Source organism: Lithobates pipiens, unplaced genomic scaffold, assembly GCF_037356315.1.
Source record: "Lithobates pipiens isolate NorthernLeopardFrog02 unplaced genomic scaffold, aLitPip1_a1.2 Scaffold_8, whole genome shotgun sequence".
Taxonomy (NCBI): domain Eukaryota; kingdom Metazoa; phylum Chordata; class Amphibia; order Anura; family Ranidae; genus Lithobates; species Lithobates pipiens.
Genome location: NW_027507903.1, coordinates 281,092,756 through 281,114,687, shown reverse-complemented (window position 1 = coordinate 281,114,687; position 21,932 = coordinate 281,092,756). Strand labels below are relative to the sequence as shown.

General features: G+C 47.0%; 1 protein-coding gene and 1 long non-coding RNA gene across 2 annotated transcripts in view; one reads left to right on the top strand and one right to left on the bottom strand.

The window, feature by feature from the left end:
* The window catches only part of STAB2 (stabilin 2), a 234,665-nt gene that overhangs the window by 4,294 nt on the left and 208,439 nt on the right, over positions 1 to 21,932 (top strand). The window contains exon 2 of the mRNA XM_077472148.1: positions 19,916 to 20,049. Coding sequence (XP_077328274.1) covers positions 19,916 to 20,049 — 134 coding nt within the window. The remainder of the gene's footprint in view (positions 1 to 19,915; positions 20,050 to 21,932) is intronic.
* Positions 7,881 to 10,326, bottom strand: LOC143960171 (uncharacterized). Its single transcript, XR_013270273.1, has 3 exons — positions 10,214 to 10,326; positions 8,225 to 8,275; positions 7,881 to 8,111 (listed from the first exon to the last, which is right to left on the bottom strand). It is a non-coding gene; the product is annotated as an uncharacterized LOC143960171 (long non-coding RNA).

Genomic DNA, 21,932 nt, shown 5'->3' with positions numbered 1-21,932 from the left:
TTGCTTACAGGGCACTTAAACACCTTCCTGCCCAGACCAATTTTCAGCTTTCGGTGCTCTCACAATTTGAATGACAATTACTCAGTCATGCAACACTGTACCCAAATGAATTTTTTGTCCTTTTTTTCCCACAAATAGAGCTTTCTTTTGGTGGTATTTGATCACCTCTGGGGTTTTTATTTTTTGCGCTATAAATGAAAAAAGACCGAAAATTTTGAAAAAAAACGCATATTTCTTTGTTTCTGTGACAGAATTATGCAAATTATTAATTTTTCTTCATAAATTTTGGTCACAATTTATACTGCTACATGTCTTTGGTAAAAATAACCCAAATTAGTGGATATTATTTGGTCTTTGTGAAAGTTAGAGAGTCTACAAGCTGTGGTGCGAATCGCACAAAATTGATCACATCTGATGTACTGGTGGTCTATCTCGCTTCTTGTGACCCGAACAAGTCAGGAAAGTACAAATACCCCCCAAATGACCCCTTTTTGGAAAGTAGACATTCCAAGGTATTTAGTAAGAGGCATGGTGAGCTTTTTGATGTTGTCATTTTTTTCCCACAATTCTTTGCAAAATTAAGATTTTTCATTTTTTTTTTTTTCTCCACAAAATTGTCATTGTAATAGGTTATTTCTCTCACGTGGCATGTGTATACCACAAATGACACCCCCCAAAAAATTCTGCTACTCCTCCTGAGTATTACAATACCACATGTGTGGGACTTTTTCACAGCCTGGCCACATAGAGAGGCCCAACATGCAGGTAGCGCCATCATGTGTTCTAGGAACATAAGTTACACATCTAACTTGTTGACTATTTATTACACTTTTGAAGCACCAGGACAATGACACGTGACACTGATGACAGATGGCACTGATACGTGGCAATGATGACAGGTGGCACTGATGACAGATGGCACTAATATGTGGCACTGATGACAGATGGCACTAATATGTGGCACTGATGACGCGTGGCACTTATACGTGGCACTGATGACACGTGGCACTAATACGTGGCACTGATGACACGTGGCACTGAAACGTGGCACCGATGACAGATGGCACTAATACGTGGCACTAATATGTGCCACCGATGACAGATGGCACTAATACATGGCACCGATGACGCGTGACACTGATGACAGATGGCACTGATAAGTGGCATTGATGACACGTGACACTGACAACAGATGGCACGTGACACTGACAGGTGGCACTGATGACAAATGGCACTGATACGTGGCACTGATGACAGATGGCACTATGTGGCACTGATGACACGTGGCACTGACGGCAGGTGGCACTGACGGCAGGTGGCACTGACGGCAGGTGGCACTGGGGGCAGGTGGCACTGGGGGCAGGTGGCACTGGGGGCAGGTGGCACTGACGGCAGGTGGCACTGGGGTGGATGGCACTGGGGGCAGGTAGCACTGGGGTGGATGGCACTGGGGGCAGGTAGCACTGGGGTGGATGGCACTAGGGGCAGGTAGCACTGGGGTGGATGGCACTAGGGGCAGGTAGCACTGGGGTGGATGGCACTGGGGGCAGGTAGCACTGGGGTGGATGGCACTGGGGGCAGGTAGCACTGGGGTGGATGGCACTGGGGCAGATAGCACTGCTGGGGGCGGATGGCACTGCTGGGGGCGGATGGCACTGCTGGGGGCGGATGGCACTGCTGGGGGCGGATGGCACTTTTTATTTCATTTTTTTAATTTTTTTTTTTCCAGAATCAGAACGGCTGCCGCTGCAGCCGTTCATCTCTCCCCTCTCGCACTGTCTGTGCGAGGAAGGAGAGCGGCGCTGCGAGATGATCTCATATGTTTACATATGAGATCATCTCCCATTGGACACGCCGATCACGCTGTAAACGGCCGCTGTGATTGGCCGTTTACAGCGATCTGTGTTTGCCTGTCCCCGGGGGACACGGCGAACACAGAACTTCCGCGATGCGCGCCCGCGGCGGCGCGCATTGCGGAAGTAAACATCAGGCCGTCCAGGGACGACCGCCCGAACGAACGCGCCTGCTCTACGGCCGTAATTCGGCTATAGGGCGGGCGCGAGGAGGTTAAAGTGGTTTTCCAGCCAAAATGTGACTTTTTAAATAAAAATAACCTATCATACACTTATCATACACAAGCTTAAAGCATTCTAGTAAAGTTAGTCTGTAATCAAAGGTCCGTTTTGTTAGGTTATTACAGCATTTTGTAACTTTATAAACTTGCAGCAGACTGTGGCCATCTTAGGTGTGGGCATCTGAAGCCAGACAGCATTTCTTCCTGGATCTCAGCCTTGCAAATCTCGCACATGCTCAGTGCTGCACAAGCAGTGAAATATGTTTCAGGTCAGGTTTCCATAGCAACGGCAGTGCCAGAGGAAGTTGCCGCCCCTTAGCTATGCAAACCTCTCCTCCCCTCCTCCCTCCAGGAACCAGGAAATATACTGCATTTATAACAACAGACACCAGCAGCAAAAGGTAAGTAAATATACTAATTGTAAACTAAATCATTTGCTTCTGTGCAGACATATCTACATAACAAGAGATATAAAGCTTGTTATATATGTATCTTGATATGTGTGTATGTGTGTATATGTATATATTTATATAGATATATATGTATCTTGTTATGTGTGTGTATGTATATATCTATATAGATATATCTATATCTCTTGTTATATATGCATCGAGAGAGAGAGAGTGTGTGTGTGTATATATCTTGTTATATATGTTTCTCGTTATGTGTGTCTATATATGTGTGTATATCTACACCCAGCGTCTTTTTTCTGTACAGCTTTTCATTAAAAAAATAAAAACAAATCTCAGCAACAAAATTCATTTATGCATCTTATTCTAGATGTACTGAAGATATACAAACTGAGCATATTAATTAATGGGGGGTGGGGGGTGGTGTGTTATGGTGTTAGATGGGATGGTGGGAGTTTTACCAAAAACTTTAAATTTACAACTATTTGCACAAACTACTTTCTCTATGTTATATAGATATATAATCACGTTAAAATTCATTAAAGCGGGAGTCCGCCGGGACTCGGCATTTTTTTTTTTTAAAAGCCAGCAGCTACAAATACTGCAGCTGCTGACTTTTAAAATAGTGACACTTACCTGTCCAGCACGCCCGCGATGTCGGCACCCGAAGCCGATCTCTAGATCGTCTCTCGGGTGCTGCCGCTGCCATCTTGGGTATGGGAATCAGGAAATGGAGCCTTTCGGCTTCATTTCCCGGTTCCCTACTGCGCATGCGCGAGTCGCGCTGCGCAATAAGGACGGTCCCCGCTGCCTCTAGGATCTGTGCGTTTCCCAGCAGGCAGCAGGGCACTTGCGGAAAGGGGCATAGAGAGCTATACCGGAAGTGGGTGCAGATACCTGTACTGTACAGGTATCTGCACCCCCCTCCCCCCGAAAGGTGCCAATTGTGGTGCCGGAGGGGGGGGAGGGTTCCGATGAGCAGAAGGTCCACTTTAGGGTGGACATCCGCTTTAAATATTCATAGAGTATTATCTATGTGCATTGGTTCCCTTTGCTTGATTTTTTATTTTTTTTGGGGGGGGATGGGGTGGTCCACCTTGCAAACTCACTCCACCCACACAACATCGTTTGATCGCCACTTCGCTCACCCATTGACTGACTGCCAGTCCCGCACTTACCCCATCCATGTCACGGCTACAGTGGCTTACCCCTGCATCTCCCCCGAGTCCTGGTGTTTGCTTCTCATCATGGCCAATCAGGTCTTAGTTAGGACTCCCACCCAGTTGTGTCTCAGGACCCTTTGCCCATGATTGACCAGGAGGAAATCAGTGTCACAATCAGGATTTTAAATTTGCTAATGTCACACAAGTGGCTGGGCTTTGAGCACGGTGCTCTCTGCGCCATTGTCACTCTTTCTTGAAGCCTATTAGAGCCCATGGCTCTAATCAAATGCTTACAAAAATAAACAACCCCCTGATTGTAATCCATGCATCCATCAACCTGCATGTAGATATAGGGGCATGGATAGGGGGTGCGGTGCGTGTCACCAGTATGGACCATTTGTTATGTGTGTGTTAAAATCCCTACTTCATATTTGAGTTTTTAATGGTACAGATTTCTGAAAGGCAACAGTTACGCAAATAACCACTATTTACAACCAAGGTATGCAGAATACCATCTCTTTATGCTCAACACATTGAACCTTCAAACAGATGGGCTACAGCAGCAGAAGGGCACACTGGGTGCCACTCCAGTCATCTAAGTACATGATGATATTGAGGCTACAATTGTAACAGGATCACCAAATTTTGTCAATAGAAGATTGAAAAAATGTTGACTGGTCTAATGAGTCTCATTTTATGTTGTAACAAGCAGATGGCAGGGTCTTAAATTTGCATTAAAAAAAAAATGAAAGCATGAATCAATCCATCCTGCCTTGTATCACTGGTTCAGGCTGGTGGTGGTGTAATGGTGTGGGCAATATTTTTCTTGCCACACTTTGGGCCACTTAACTACCAATTGAGTATGGTTTAACCACCACGGCCTACCTGAGTATTGTTGCTGACCATGTCCATCCCTTTATGGCTACAGTGTTCTCCCAGTTCTACACTCAAAACGATGCTATGAAAGCTGTACATAATAAAGTGTCCAGTAAAGTGGCCACAATGAGCATAGCAGGCGGATTGCAAGATCTGTGTCCACTCTGCATATGTAGAGCAGACACAGACGCACCTCGCGCTAGCCTAAGGGCCCTCCAATCTGCCCAAACAGAAGGGGACACATCTTATTTATTTATTTAAGGAAATTGGATTAGAGATAGGCTTCTGTAAGCAGATACAACTCTGTTTACATCTGCCACTCTATATAGGTGAATGGAGGGTCAGATTGGGTCCTCATGAAAAACAGACAGGCAGACCCGAACTAATACTGTGAAAGGGGCCTAAGGCCGCTTTCACACGGATGCACGGCTCTTTTCTTGCATCTCAACTGACCTTGATCTTCACTTCTTCCTCAGGATTCCTGCAGCTGGTTGCTGCTGTCCCCCAGGTGGTTATAACTGGTGGCTGCTGCTGGCTGTCCTCAAGGGCTGGTACTTCGGACAGGTGCTGGAACTGCTGGCTGTTACTGCTGTTGGTTAATGCCAGCTGATACCACTGACTGGTACTGCTGGCTGTTACTGATGGTTGGCTCTGGTACCAACGTTCCAATGCATTAGTGTGACAGAAAGCAGAAGCATGCGGCTGCTGTAGAGAGCAGAACTGATGCTTCCTGTCACAGGCGGGAGTACATTTGGTATCACTCCGCCTGTGAAGGAGTTGGCGCTATACAGGAAACATCGGCTCTGCTTCCTTTAAGAACAGCTCAGTTCTTTGCGCTGATGCTCAGAGATGGCGGGTCAAGGATCAGCGATCTGGGCATGCTGACCCACCATCTCAGAGCAAGACATGGTGTGCCACATCAGAGGACCAGCGGTTGGGCAACCCTCGATTAGGTAATTCAGCATGTGTCAAAAAAAAATAAAAATAAAAAAAAAGCAGCCACGCAGTAAGCGATTGGTTTGCACAAAAGTAGTAGCGTTTACAAACTAAGGGATGTTTTTATGGCATTTTTATTTATTTTATTTTATTAAAGTAATGGCGGCTATCAGCGATTTGTGTGACTGAAACATTATAGCGGACACATCGGAGATTTTTGAGACATTTTTGGGAACATTGTCATTTATACAGCAATCCCAGCTATATAAATGCAGTGATTCCTGTGTAAATGACACTGGCGGTGAAGGGGTTAAGCAGTGGGTAGCAGTGTAGGGGTTAAGTCTTCCTAGGGGTGTGTTACTAACTGTTGGGGGCTGGGCTTTAATTTAGTGAACATTGATCTCTGCTCCAATCACATGGAGCAGAGATCAGTGTCACTAGTTGCTAGGCAGAACGGGGAGATGCTGTTTACAACGGCATTTCCTCATTCAGCCGCCCCGTGAAACAATCGCAGGTATGCCCGCGAGACCTGCAACCGGACTCGTAGGGGTCCCGGCCAGCACACCACCGCGCTCGCGATGGCAGGGCGGCAAATTTAAAGGGACGTAGTTACACACATTTGCCTGCTCATGCCATTCTGCAGACGTACGCTGGTCGGGAACCGGTTAGGCATCTTTAAAATTTATTAAATATGCAATTAAATGTACAGAATAAAAAAAAAAAAAAAACAATATTTGTAAAAAGCCTTTTTATAATTACAGAGGGGAAGAAGGCGAGAGAGATTATATGTCAGTGTAATTGGGGGAAATAAAAGATTAACGTTTTTAGATCTAACTAGTTTCATTATTTTGATAAATAAAGTGAATAGAGCATCTGTCAATAACCACCACAAAAAAAAAAAAAAAAAAAAAAATATATAAATTTTCAAACACATTTTTTATTTAAATGTTTCTTAATAAATTTTAATTATTCATCAGTTGTCGCCACACACTTCTGCCATAAATAGTGTCACCAGGTGCACAACAAAGACTAATGTATTTACACCAAAAAATATATCTCCACTCTCAAGAGATTTTGGTTTGCTTTCTTGTGTGATATAGAAATAATAAATGTATATATTCTTATAGTAACATGAGTGTGAGATACAGACCTTAGATATAATCTGACCTATAACCATTAAAAAAAAAAAAAAAAACGACCACATAAATGTATGAGAATATAGAATTTTATTTGTATGTTAAATTTATTAAATATGCAATTAAATGTACAGAATAAAAAACAATATTTGTAAAAAGCCTTTTTATAATTACAGAAGAGGGGAAGGCGGCGAGAGAGAAAGGCGCGAGAGAGAGAAAGGCGCGAGAGAGAGAAAGGCGCGAGAAAGGCGCAAGAGAGAGAGAGAAAGGCGCGAGAGAGAGAGAGAAAGGCGCGAGAGAGAGAGAGAAAGGCGCGAGAGAGAGAGAGAAAGGCGAGAGAGAGAGAGAGAAAGGCGAGAGAGAGAGAGAGAAAGGCGAGAGAGAGAGAGAGAAAGGCGAGAGAGAGAGAGAAAGGCGAGAGAGAGAGAGAGAGAGAGAAAGGCGAGAGAGAGAGAGAAAGGCGAGAGAGAGAGAGAGAGAGGCGAGAGAGAAAGGCGAGAGAGAGAGACGCGAGAGAAAGGCGAGAGAGAGACGCGAGAGAGAGGCGAGAGAGAGACGCGAGAGAGAGGCGAGAGAGAGGCGAGAGAGAGAGGCGAGAGAGAGGCGAGAGAGAGAGAGAGGCGAGAGAGAGAGAAAGGCGCGAGAGAGAGAGAGAAAGGCGCGAGAGAGAGAGAGAAAGGCGCGAGAGAGAGAAAGGCGCGAGAGAGAGAAAGGCGCGAGAGAGAGAAAGGCGCGAGAGAGAGAGGCGCGAGAGAGAGAGGCGCGAGAGAGAGGCGAGAGAGGCGCGCGAGAGAGAGAGAGGCGCGCGAGAGAGAGAGAGGCGCGCGAGAGAGAGAGAGGCGCGAGAGAGAGAGAGGCGCGCGAGAGAGAGAGAGAGAGGCGCGAGAGAGAGAGAGAGAGAGGCGCGAGAGAGAGAGAGAGGCGCGAGAGAGAGAGAGAGGCGCGCGAGAGAGAGAGGCGCGCGAGAGAGAGAGGGAGGCGCGCGCGCGAGAGAGAGAGAGGCGCGCGAGAGAGAGAGAGGCGCGCGAGAGAGAGAGAGGCGCGCGAGAGAGAGAGAGAGAGAGGCACGCGAGAGAGAGAGAGAGAGGCGCGCGAGAGAGAGAGGCGCGCGCGAGAGAGAGAGAGAGAGGCGCGCGAGAGAGAGAGAGGCGCGCGAGAGAGAGAGAGAGAGAGAGAGAGAGAGAGAGGGGCGCGCGAGAGAGAGAGAGGGGCGCGAGAGAGAGGCGCGAGCGAGAGAGGCGCGAGCGAGAGAGGCGCGAGCGAGAGAGGCGCGAGAGAGAGAGGCGCGAGAGAGGCGCGAGAGGCGCGAGAGAGAGAGGCGCGAGAGAGAGAGGCGCGAGAGAGAGAGGCGCGAGAGAGAGAGGCGCGAGAGAGAGAGGCGCGAGAGACACAGAGGGGGAGACACAGAGGGGGAGACACTTTAAAAATATTATTGAGCTTAGAGTAGGGAACCTTTTCGTACTATATGTCTTAATTTTTTGGTTTCAAAAGTCACAAAATCAATTCGATCTTCAACCTAGAGATTTAAAACAATAAAACAAAAAATAAATTAGACATTTAAAAAAAAAAAAAAATAATAATAAATCTACACATTTGTTAATAACTTGCATTATTTTGTTCATTGCTTACCTGTAAATGGCGTAGACCAAGTAAATATGAATTTCTACAGTCCTACAGCTTCTGCAAGAAAATAAATAAATATATTTAATGACTATATTTCTTCATTCTATGATAAGGGGTAGTGGGCAAGTTGAAAAGAAGGGGGCAGGTGAGGGTGACGTGGGAATAGAGGGGTATAGAGATATAAAATCAACCTGCACAGCACACGTCCCGCCACACCTCCCATGTCCCCCAGTACAGCCCACGTCCCCCCAAACCCAATGCCCCCACAGCTCACTTTGCATGTCCCCCGCACATCTCACATGGCCCCCCCACAGCATCGCACATGTCCCATGTACCCCATCACAGCAAAGGAAATGTCCCACAACACAGCACATGTCCCCCCATCACAACACACACGTCCCTCCACCACACATGTCCCAACAAACACACACACGTGCCCCCCCCACCGCACATGTCTCCCATCACACAGCGCACACACACACACACACACACGTCTCCCATCACATGTCCCAACAAACACACACGTGCCCCCCCCACCGCACATGTCTCCCATCACACAGCGCACACACGTCTCCCATCACATGTCCCAACAAACACACACACGTGCCCCCCCACCGCACATGTCTCCCATCACACAGCGCACACACACACACACACACACGTCTCCCATCACATGTCCCAACAAACACACACACACACACACACACACACACACACACACACACACACACACACGTGCCCCCCCCCACCGCACATGTCTCCCATCACACAGCGCACACACACACACACACCCCTCACAGCGCGCGCACACAGACACACACGTCTCCCATCACACACACACACACACGTCTCCCATCACATGTCCCAACAAACACACACACACACACACACACGCCCCCCCCCCCACCACACGTCTCCCATCACAGCGCACGCGCAGACACACACACACACACACACACACACACACCTCCCATCACATGTCCCAACACACACACACCTCCCATCACATGTCCCAACACACACACACACACACACCTCCCATCACATGTCCCAACACACACACACACACACACACCTCCCATCACATGTCCCAACACACACACACACACACACACCTCCCATCACATGTCCCAACACACACACACACACACACCTCCCATCACATGTCCCAACACACACACACACACACCTCCCATCACATGTCCCAACACACACACACACACACACCTCCCATCACATGTCCCAACACACACACACACACACCTCCCATCACATGTCCCAACACACACACACACCTCCCATCACATGTCCCAACACACACACACACACACACACACACCTCCCATCACATGTCCCAACACACACACACACACACACACCTCCCATCACATGTCCCAACACACACACCTCCCATCACATGTCCCAACACACACACCTCCCATCACATGTCCCAACACACACACACACCTCCCATCACATGTCCCAACACACACACACACACACACACACCTCCCATCACATGTCCCAACACACACACACACACACACACCTCCCATCACATGTCCCAACACACACACCTCCCATCACATGTCCCAACACACACACACACACAAACACACACACACACACACACACACACACACACACACACACACACACACAGCCTCCCCACCCCCCACAGCACATGTCTCCCGTCTCCCCCCTCCCCCCCCAGCAGATCTCAAAAGCAATCCTCTCTCCACATAACAGATCTCCGTGAAAAAAAGCAAACCCTTCTCCACATAACAGATCTCCATGAAAAAAAGCAAACCCTTCTCCACATAACAGATCTCCATGAAAAAAAGCAAACATCTCACCTCTCATCACATGTCCCCTCCTCACCACATGGCACAGCACAGACAAAAAAAAACAAAAAAACACCTCACCAGCAAAGCAAATCAAACGTTCCCTCCCCTTCCCTTCCCAGCACATAGCACACAGCACACATGTACTTACGATGAGCAGTAGCTGCTTTCTTTATCCTCCAGGCGTTTGTTCTCTGCGAGGAGGAGGCTGATGATGATGATTCTTCTTCTGCTGCTGCTGCTGCTGCTGCTGCTGCTTCTTCTACTGCTGCTATATGAACACTGGCAACAAAGGCAACGTTGCCCTTATTTAAAATGGCGCCGGCCGGCGCCGCCTTGTATTGCGTCATTTCCGGTCCGGAAATCACGCGATACTACAGCCCAGCGGCCCCTAGTGCCTTCTGGGATTGATAAAAAACATCTCCCAGGAGGCATAGAGGACGGGGGAAGAAGTGTTCAGGCCGCGGCCGGAAACAGGAAGCAAGATAACTTTTAAAGATAACAATGTGAGTTTAAAAAAAATAAATAAATTATATTCCAAATGTGTTTAAGGGGCCAGAGAAGAAGGGGATGCAGGGGACTTGAAAAAGAGGGTGGAGCTCCACTTTAAGCAGCTGTAAAAAAACATAGCATCTTCTTTTTGTATCAACATTATGGTAATCAATTTTATTCCACTAAATGGCCATTCACAGCAAGGTGGCCCATTTTGGTGTGAAAATGCATGCTCATATGATAACTTGCATTGCAATAAGGAAACACATTCATTGGAATAGACTGCCAAAGCACCACAAAGAACCTAAGGCTGGGTTCACATATATGCAAATTGGATGCATTTTTACCCACATCCAATTCACATAACATGACCAGCTTTCAATAGAACCGGTTCACACATGTTCAGATCGGCTACAGTGTTTTGAAAAGGGTCCTGTGTGTTTTTGGGTCCGGTTAAGGTGCAAATTCAGGGGAAATTTTTCACTTGAATCACACCTGACCCAGTGAACAGAAACACACAGGACACCGGACTGCAAACCGCACCGCAGATATGTGAACCTAGCTTAAAAGAGGCTTTCTTCTGGGAAGACAGCCATGCAGACCAATTTGAAGCAGTGTGCGGTGTATGGTTTGAGCATTGACAGGCTGACCCTGCACCCCTTCAACCTTTTCAGCAATGCTGGCAGCACTCAAACGTCTATTTCCCAAAGACAACCTCTGGATATGATGCTGAGCATGTGCACTCAACTCCTTTGGTTGACCATGACGAGGCCTGTTCTGAGTGAATACAATAAAACAAATGTGACACTGCGCTATCCAATAAGTCTTAAAAAGAAAGAAAAAAGCAGCCGACACACCAAAATATGGATAATTTTAGCAAAAGTGCGTGAAAAAATATAAAGTGCAGCGCTTAGTGGTTATAAGTATAAGAACAAAATGATGAGTGTCTCATAAACAACAACAAAAACACAATATGTGAAAAAAATTGTCTTTCTGTGACAAAAAGATGCACCCAAGCATCTATACACACATGAATATATTATATAAAGAATGAAACATTGAATGAGAAAATATAATCCATGTCAAAAATCCACTGTGTGTAAAGTGAAATCCCAAAAGAAAACCAGATGAAGGTGATCTGAAGGACATCTAAGTGTATCTGGAAAATACACCACCCACTGTGCTGGTACCGTCACAGTGAGAAATACAGGCTTACCAGATCGTGGCGACTCAATTAAACATATGTTCAGAGGGTCTTAAATCGCTTATTGCTCCACTTCGGGGACGCTGGCTTTGCAATCACAAGTCTTGCTGATTCTCACTACGTGAGTAGCCCTTTTTCGATTTTTGGACATATATATATATATATATATATATATATATATATATATATATATATAGAATATTTACAGAGACATCTCCGACAGCCACCGAGATTTAACATAAAATGGAAGGAAAAAAGGCCAAAATAGCATAATACCGTTTAAAAACGAAAATTTTATAAGAACAAAGTAATGAACTCACATTTAAGTAGTCATTTCAAATGCATATTAATAAAAAGTAGGCAGTATTGGGTCAGAAAACAGGAGACAGAACAACAAGAGAACAACAGAAAGGGGAAAATGAAAGAATATATAATTAACGCCAAGGTCCCTACATTATCACAGGAAATAGTACAGGAATTGGAGTCTCCTATAACAGTATCCAAAGTAAACCAAGCAATAAAAGAAACAACAGGAGGGAAAAGCACGGGCCCGGATGGTTATATAATAGAATATTTTAAGAAATTCGGGAAAATATTGTCACCAAGGTTATGTGCATATTTTAATGGTCTAGGTATAAAATATGGTTTGGGTAAGGAAGCCTCTTTAGCAATAATTTCTACAATATTGAAAGAAGGGAGTGAGGGTATGATATGTTCAAACTATAGTCCAATCTTATTGTTAAATACTGACATAAAAATATTTGCAAAAATATTAGCTACTAGAATGAAAAAATTAGTCCCGAACTTGGTCCACCCAGACCAAGTGGGGTTTGTGGGGGGCCAAGAGGGAAGGGATAATGGAGTGAGGACACTATTGCTTCTCCAGAAAGCCCAAGAGAGCAAAATCCCCAGTCTGCTTCTGTCAATAGATGCAGAAAAAGCTTTTGACCGAGTAGACTGGGGATTTATGTTGGGCACGCTGAAAGAAATGGGATTTGGTACCCGAATCCTGAGTTGGATAAAGACATTTTATGAGTGTCCAATGGCAGTAGTAAGGGTAAATGGTAATTTGTCTGACCCCTTTAGGATGTACAATGGGACTAAACAGGGCTGCCCACTTTCACCCATACTGTTCGTGTTGACTTTGGAACCACTGTTGGAGACAGTGAGGAAAAACCCTGATATAGGAGGAATTGAGCTTGGGGAAGAGACACATAAGGTAGCCGCATTTGCGGACGATGTCCTATTTTATATGACGAAACCTAGAATCTCCATGCCAAACTTGGTAAAGAGTATCGAGCAGTATGGAGATTTATCAAACTTTAAAATAAACTCAAAGAAAACAGGTGTTAAATGTCAACACGAGCAGTAGGGAAGAACAGGATATTAAGGGTGAATTTCCCTTCCTATGGAAGAAGGAAATTAAATATCTAGGTATAAAGTTGGCAGCGTCATCAAAGAAAATCTATGAGATAAACTATATCCCCCTACTGGATGAAGTAAGAGAAGACACAAAAAAAATAATGATGAAACCATTGTCCTGGTTTGGCCGGATAAATGCCCTCGAGATGATCATACAACCAAAAATATTATACATGTTACATATTTTACCGATATATATCCCTCCAGTCTATTTCAATACCATTAAACATTTAATAACCAAGCTCATTTGGAAAAATAAGAAGCCTAGAATAGCCTTAAAGTTATTACAACTGGGAAAAGAGAGGGGAGGTTTAAAGCTACCGGATTTTAAGAAATACTATGAATCTATAGTATTAACATGGGTGGTGGAATGGACAAAATTAGATAATGAAAAGAGATGGGTGGCAATAGAACACAGTTCTGCAGAGACATGACTAGGAAAGGAAATTTGGATACCCCAAAAACACAGATCACTCGGACCAACAACACTTGCACTCACAAAAAACGTTTTTAGAATATGGGATGGAATTCACAAACATAATAAGTGGAAATACAATTCCCCATCAATGGCATTAAAAGAAAACAACTTATTTCCACCGGGGAAGAGCACTATGGGAGGACATTGGATTAGAAGAGAAGATATTCAATTGAGACACATAATAAATGCGGGTAAAATAAACACTTTAGAAACACTACAGAAGTATATGGATATAGATGGATGGCGGTACCTCCAGCTCAGACATTTTGTCTCATCATTGCCACAACCATTGAGAAGTGGAGAAGATCTTAACGTTTTAGAGCGGATGTGTGAAGGGAAAATAATAAGAGTAAATATCTCACAGATATATAAGATGCTGGGAGAAATGGATGAGACGGAGGTACCTATATATATAAAAAAATGGGAAGAAGAAATAGGACCACGAGGGGAGAAACAGAATATAGAAAAAATCTTGCACCTAACACACGGGACATCTAAAAATCTTAACACAATAGAAATTAATTACAAAAATCTTGCTAGGTGGTATAGGACACCAGACATGATGAGGAGATACCAGGAAGAGCAACTGCAAGGGAGTGCGGCACACATCTGGTGGGAATGCCCAAAAATTTGAAAATACTGGAGAGAAATACTAACTTTATTAAAAATAATAACAGGAACTCAGGTACTAGAAAACCCATGGACATGTCTCTTTCATGGTACAGACACCTCAACTCAAAAGTATAAAGAGGCCCTCATATGAAATTGAATAAATGTAACAAAGAGCTTGATCCCAAAAAATTGGAGACAAGTGGAAGCCCCAAAACTGAGGGAATGGATAGGAAAAGTAGAGGATATGTGTAGAATGGAGGGATGGGAAGAGGACGAGGAGAGCGGAAAAAAGAAATTCTGAAAGAAATGGGAACAATGGAAACTGTTTAAATTAACGAAGAAATATGATGAGGTAGTAGGGCTATAGGAGGGGGGGGAGTAGGGTGCATATATATGTATATTATGTTTTATACTTTTTGTATGGAAAAAAATGTAAATAAAGATAAAAAAAAAAAAGTGAAAGTAAAAAAATTATAAAGGGGAAAATGTCTCTGCTGCTGTCTTCTGGGCCCTTGGCACAGGTGCCCTTTACACAATGCCTTTCATTCTTTTAAATGAATAAACAGTGTTCTCTGATTGGACGAGGTGGAGATTGTGATGTTACCATCCTACCTCTCCACCTCATCCTCCCAGAGAATGCCTTGCATTCATTGAGAAAAATGCAAGGTATTCTGTGTAAGGGGCAAGTGACTTACAGGTGAATCAGTTCTATACGTCAAGCATGAAAGAAAGACACTGACATCATGTCCCTCCCAATAAGAGAACTCTTTGCATTAATTGAGAAAAATACATGGTGTTCTCTTAAATGCAGCTGTGCACAGCACAGGACCCAGAAGACAGCAGTGGTCACTGTAGTAGTGGCAACTACTGCATATATTCTCCCCTTCCACAGCTGTCCCACAGATATGGCATATTCATATTTACATTGGTAAAACCTGGACCATGTCTATGTCATTATGCAATAAAATTCACACTTGGAGTTAAGCTGAAAGTGTTAGTTAACCTCTTGAGATCCGCGCTATAGCCGAATGCTTTGCCGGGACGACGTCTATTGACGTCGTCCCATGTACGAGCGGCCTGCGCGCCCCCTGAGGGGTGCGCGCGGCGCACTATGTGATCAGCGAGTCTATGAGACACGCCTGATCACAGATCGGAGCAAGGGGTCGATCCCGACCCCTTACCACATGATCAGCTGTCATTGGCTGACAGCTGATCATGTGATCACAACAGAGCCGGTAATTGGCTATTTTTCCTCCTCGCGCTGTCAAAAAAAGCCGATCACCGGCGGCCGTGAGAGGGACTTCAGTCCCGATCACGGCCAGCTCATCAGTGCCCACCTGCCCCCTGCCAGTGCCACCTAAATATGGAAAAAAGTGCCACCCATTAGTGCCCATAGTGCCACCCATCAGTGCCCATAGTGCCACCCATCAGGGCCCACAGTACCACCCATCAGTGCCCACAGTGCCACCCATCAGTGCCCACAATCTGCATCAATAACAGTGCTGCACTTCAGTGCTACATATCTGTGCCCATCAGTGTCATCTACCAGTGCCCATCAGTGCCCATCAGTGCTGCCCATCAGTGCCACCTATCAGTGCCACCTATCAGTGCCCATCAGTCCCATCTCTCAGTGGTACATATCAGTGCCCATTAGTGCCACCCATCCGTGCCACCCATCCGTGCCACCCATCAGTGCCATCTTATCTGTGCCCATCTTTGCCCATCAGTGCCGCCTTATCTGTGCCCATCAGTACTGCCTTATCTGTGCCTATCGGTGCCACCTTATCTGTGCCTATTAGTGCCGCCTTAACTGTGCCTATCAATGACCACCAGTGCAGCCTATCAGTGCCCACCAGTGCCGCCTCATCAGCGCATTTCAATGAAGGAGAAAAATGACCTGTTTGCAAAATGTTATAACAAACTACTAAACATGATTTATTTTTTATTTATTTTTTGCATCTTTTTTTATTTGTTTAGCAAAAAATAAAACTCCCAGCTGTAATTAAATACCACCAAAAGAAAGCTCTATTTGTGGGGAAAAAATTATAAAAATGTAATTTGGGTACAGTGTTGTATGGCCGCGCAATTGTCATTCAAAGTGCATCAGCGCTGAAAGCTGAAAATTGGTCTGGGCAGGAGGGGGGTTTAAGTGCCCAGTAAGCAGTGGTGGAATTACCAGGGTCGCAACAGTCGCAGTTGCGACTGGGCCCTGGAATTCCATCACTGTGGGGGGGGGCCCAGCGTGGTTGCTATCCACAGGGCTGTGAGTGGAGAGCGTGTTTCATGTAACAGCAGCACAGAGACACCGGGATTGAAGTTTAATTTCCTCCTCGTCCTCTCTCGCACGGGACACAAAACACACATAGGATCTGCTCCCCCTTTGGCCCCCCCTCCCCTCCTCTCCTCTCCTGTGTTCTCCGCGGGCATTCAGGTGTGAAGCTAACAAGCTCACATTTCCCGCGGAGAACACAGGAGAGGAGGGGGGGGGGGGCGAAAGGGGAGCAGATCCTCTGTGTGTTTTGTGTCTCGTGCGAGAGAGGACGAGGAGGAAATTAAACTTCAATCCCGGAGTCTCTGTGCTGCTGTTACATGAGAGACATGCTCTCCACTCACAGCCGTGCTGACCCCTCTCCAGTGTGTGTATAGACTCAGGAAGATCCCGCCGCCCATCAACATCATAGAGCTGCTGATCGCTGCCTCCCCCCAGGTGCAGGGGGGGGTACAGAGATCTGCTGGGGGCCAAGGTGCACAGCGGAGTCCAGCAAGGTACAGAGAAACCTCTTTAAGGGGGGATGACTGTCTAGGGACCCTAAAGTAAGGGGGGCTCTCTTGGGACCCTGATGTAAGGGGGGTATCTGGGGACCCTGAAATAAGGGGGGACTCTCTGGGTATCCTGAAGCAAGGGGGCCCTCTGTGAACCCTGATGTCCAGTACCACCACCACCCCCCTCCAGTACCACCGCCACCCCTCCTCCAGTACCACCACCACCGTGCCACCCACCTTCAGTACCACCGCCACCCACCTCCAGGACCACCATCCCCCTCCAGTACCACCACCACCCCCCCTCCAGTACCACCCACCTCCAGTACCACCACCATGCCATCCCCCTCCAGTACCACCGCCACCCTCCTCCAGTACCACCACCCACCTCCAGTACCGCAACCACCCACCTCCAGTACCACCGCCACCCACCTCCAGTACCACCATCCCCCTCCAGTACCACCGCCACCCCTCTCCAGGACCACCATCCCCCTCCAGTACCACCGCCACCCCTCTCCAGGACCATCATCCCCCTCCAGTACCACCGCCACCCCTCTCCAGTACCACCACCCCCCCTTCAGTACCACCACCGCCACCCCCCTCCAGTACCACCGCCACCCCTCTCCAGGACCACTATCCCCCTCCAGTACCACTACCACCACCCCCCTCCAGTACCACCACCGCCACTCACCTCCAGTACCACCGCCACCCCTCCAGTACCACCGCCACCACCTGCAGCCCTCTCCAGGACCACCATCCCCCTCCAGTACCACCGCCACCCCTCTCCAGTACCACCACCCCCCCTTCAGTACCACCACCCACCTCCAGTACCACCGCCACCCACCTCCAGTACCACCGCCACCCACCTCCAGGACCACCATCCCCCTCCAGTACCACTGCCACCCCTCTCCAGGACCACCATCCCCCTCCAGTACCACCGCCACCCCCTCCAGTACCACCGCCACCCCTCCTCCAGTACCACCACCACCACCGTGCCACCCACCTTCAGTACCACCGCAACCCACCTCCAGGACCACCATCCCCCTCCAGTACCACCCCCTCCAGTACCACCGCCACCGCCACCACCCACCTCCAGTACCACCACCATGCCACCCACCTCCAGTACCACCGCCACCCCTCTCCAGGACCACCATCCCCCTCCAGTACCACCGCCACCCACCCTCCAGTACCACCACCCACCTCCAGTACCACAACCACCCACCACCATGCCACCCCTCTCCAGTACCACCACCCCCCCTTCAGTACCACCACCGCCACCCCCCTCCAGTACCACCGCCACCCCTCTCCAGGACCACTATCCCCCTCCAGTACCACTACCACCACCCCCCTCCAGTACCACCACCGCCACCCACCTCCAGTACCACCGCCACCCCTCCAGTACCACCGCCACCACCTCCAGCCCTCTCCAGGACCACCATCCCCCTCCAGTACCACCGCCACCCCTCTCCAGTACCACCACCCCCCCTTCAGTACCACCACCCACCTCCAGTACCACCGCCACCCACCTCCAGTACCACCGCCACCCCTCTCCAGGACCACCATCCCCCTCCAGTACCACCACCACCCCCCCTCCAGTACCACCGCCACCGCCACCTCCAGTACCACCACCATGCCACCCACCTCCAGTACCACCGCCACCCCTCTCCAGGACCACCATCCCCCTCCAGTACCACCACCACCACCGTGCCACTCACCTTCAGTACCACCGCAACCCACCTCCAGGACCACCATCCCCCTCCAGTACCACCACCACCCCCCCTCCAGTACCACCGCCACCGCCACCTCCAGTACCACCACCATGCCACCCACCTCCAGTACCACCGCCACCCCTCTCCAGGACCACCATCCCCCTCCAGTACCACCGCCACCCACCCTCCAGTACCACCACCCACCTCCAGTACCACAACCACCCACCACCATGCCACCCACCTCCAGTACCACCGCCACCCCTCTCCGGTACCACCATCCCCCTCCAGTACACCGCCACCCCTCTCCAGAACCACCATCCCCCTCCAGTACCACCGCCACCACCTCCAGCACCACCGCCACCCCTCTCCAGGACCACCATCCCCCTCCAGTACCACCGCCACCCTCCTCCAGTACCACCACCGCCACCCACCTCCAGTACCACCGCCACCCACCTCCAGGACCGCCACCCACCTCCAGGACCACCACCCCCCTCCAGTACCACCACTGCCACCCACCTCCAGTACCACCACCACCCCTCTCCAGTTTCAGTTTCACTGGTGACACAGGCTGCACTGGTGACACAGGTTTCACTGGGGACACAGGCTGCACTGGTGACACAGGTTTCACTGGGGACACAGGCTTCACTGAGGACACGGGCTGCACAGAAATGTTTTACTTTGTTGTACAGTGGAAAAAAATATAGTATCAAAATCATGCTTTTCGGGGGGGTGGGGGGGCCTTCCTGATTTCTTGCACTGGGGCCCTGAGGTTTCTAGTTACACCTCTGCCAGTAAGCAAGTGGTTAAAGGCAATAAAGACAATAAATATCTATCACATTTCATCACATCTATCACTACCAACTATCCTAGTGAGAAGTAAATATCTCCTGACATGAATAATTATCTAGAACGCTGAACTTTTATATTGGGGTAACCACTATGAGGTCTTTTGTTAAAGCAGTGAATGAGACATTCCTCAATCTTTCTCTGGTGGAGAACCAGTCACTACCAATTAAAGCACATGAACCTGGAAGATTCAGAATGTTTGCTGAATGTCTGATTTTTTTTTGACACTTGCTTCTTTTCACTTTAGAAATATGTCCATGTATTCATTAATTAGAACATACAAAGCGTGCTCTGTATGCATGCATAATATTTTATTTTTTCTCATTCCAGGTAAAAAACAGGTGTGATGAAAAGAAGCTTCTAGCAACAAAGACAGATTGTATGTCATGTTCACTAAATGCTGCTGTAAACTGTTCTGAAGGCTATTTGAAAGCCAGCCTTGGGAGTGGACAAAGAGACTGTCGGTAAGTTCTTTTATCTACAGTATGTGGATCATTACGGATTATTGATAAATATCCATCAGCCATTTCTCTGAATACAATGAACTGCTGAAATCTGTGATTAATTTCATATTGCTCCTTTGGCTTCTTTGGTATTTAAAGCTGAATTCCAAGCAAGCAGCTAAATTCATTACTGAAATAAATAGAGGAAAACTGTTTACCTGTCAAATGACTTTTACTTCTGTTCTTGTGATCCAGACATTCCTATCAGGCAGCACAGCCAGGTCCTGGATCTTTTTTTACAGATTACTCTGCAGTTGAGCAATACAGCCTGGTTCAGGTGGGGCTGGAGTATTGGACACTGCAAAATGCAATGACTATGTGCAAAGTGCAGGAATCTTTGTCAGCTATTTAGTTTTTATCTTTAGTACCCAAGAGACTTTGGTAAAGCCTGATCTGAATGGTTGCTTTGGATTACCAAACTTTATGTTTTAATTAAAGTGCATCTGTTTTAAGATAAATATTCACTCTGTGATTGCTGACCACCTTCTGAAAGTGCTAGTTGCCTGGTCGTGTCTGTCTTCAGTGCCTATGAGTCACAGATCCAAAACTAAATGAAAAAAAAAAAATCTTATCTCTGTGTTTTACATAGTTGGTAAGATTGAATAAAGACACCAGTCCATGCAGTGCTACCCGTGTGTGTGTTCATGTAAAAAATAAAATGAAAAATCATATCCAATCTCCCTGTATAAGAGTTTTTGCAACAATCAATACTTCCCGATGACACCACCGATTGTGGCAATGAGTTCCACATTCTAACAGTTTAAAAAAACCCTATGCAGTTTAAGGTCAAACAGCTTCTCCTCCAATATCCTCTTCTCTAGGGAAAATATGTGTAATGTTTGTAGTTGTTCCTCGTAAATTGAGGTCCTCCAGTCCCCTTATTAACTTTGTTGCCCTTCTCTGGACTCTCTCCAGCTCCAGCACATCCTTCCTGAGGCCTGGTGACTAGAACTGGATGGAAAACTCCAGATTTGGCCAAAGCAGAGTTTTAAAAAGTGTCAGGATTATAGTTTTATCTCTGGAGTAAATACCCTTTTTTATGCATGCTAAGGCTGCAAGCTTTGCTTGCTACAGCTTGGCATTGCATGCCTTTGCTGAGTCTGTCATCTACCAGGACCCCCAGATCTTTTAATTTTTTTTATTTAGTGATATGCGACATACACAATGAAAAGATAACTTCACAGAATAAGTTGTCAATACAAAATAACCTATAAACGCTCAGTATCTGGGTGCATCCTGCCAGTGATAGGGTCGCACCAGGTAGTTTCCAGAGGATAAAGCCATAAATATTCAGGCAGCCCAGGTACCTATGATAAAGAAGTCTAGGGATCCTCTTAGGCAGGTTATGTAATCGCCCGCACTGCAATAGGGAGGGATCCTTTAGTTCTTGAAGAACAATTATTAGGACATGTTGAAAGTTTCATGTGGGGCGTCCCATTAAGGTCAAGACATACCCCCAGATCTTTTTCCATCCTAGATTCCTCCAGAGGTTCTCCCCTAGCGAGTAACTTGCATTCATATTCTTAGTTCATTACTTTACATTACATTATTCAACAATAAACCTAATTTGACATGTAGTTGCCCACCCATTCATTTTCTTGACGTCTTCTTGTAAAGTATCAATGTTTTGCTGAGAAGTTATTACCCCTTTAGCTTTGTATCATCAACAAATGTTGAGATTGAGCTTTTTATCCCATCCTCTATATCATTTATGAAAAAATTAAACAGAATCAGTCCCAGGACAGATCCTTGGGGACTACTAGACCAGTCTGTGTACTTTATTTATCCCCACCCTTAGGGCATGCAGCTATAACCAATTTGCTATCCAAGTAAAAACCCTATGA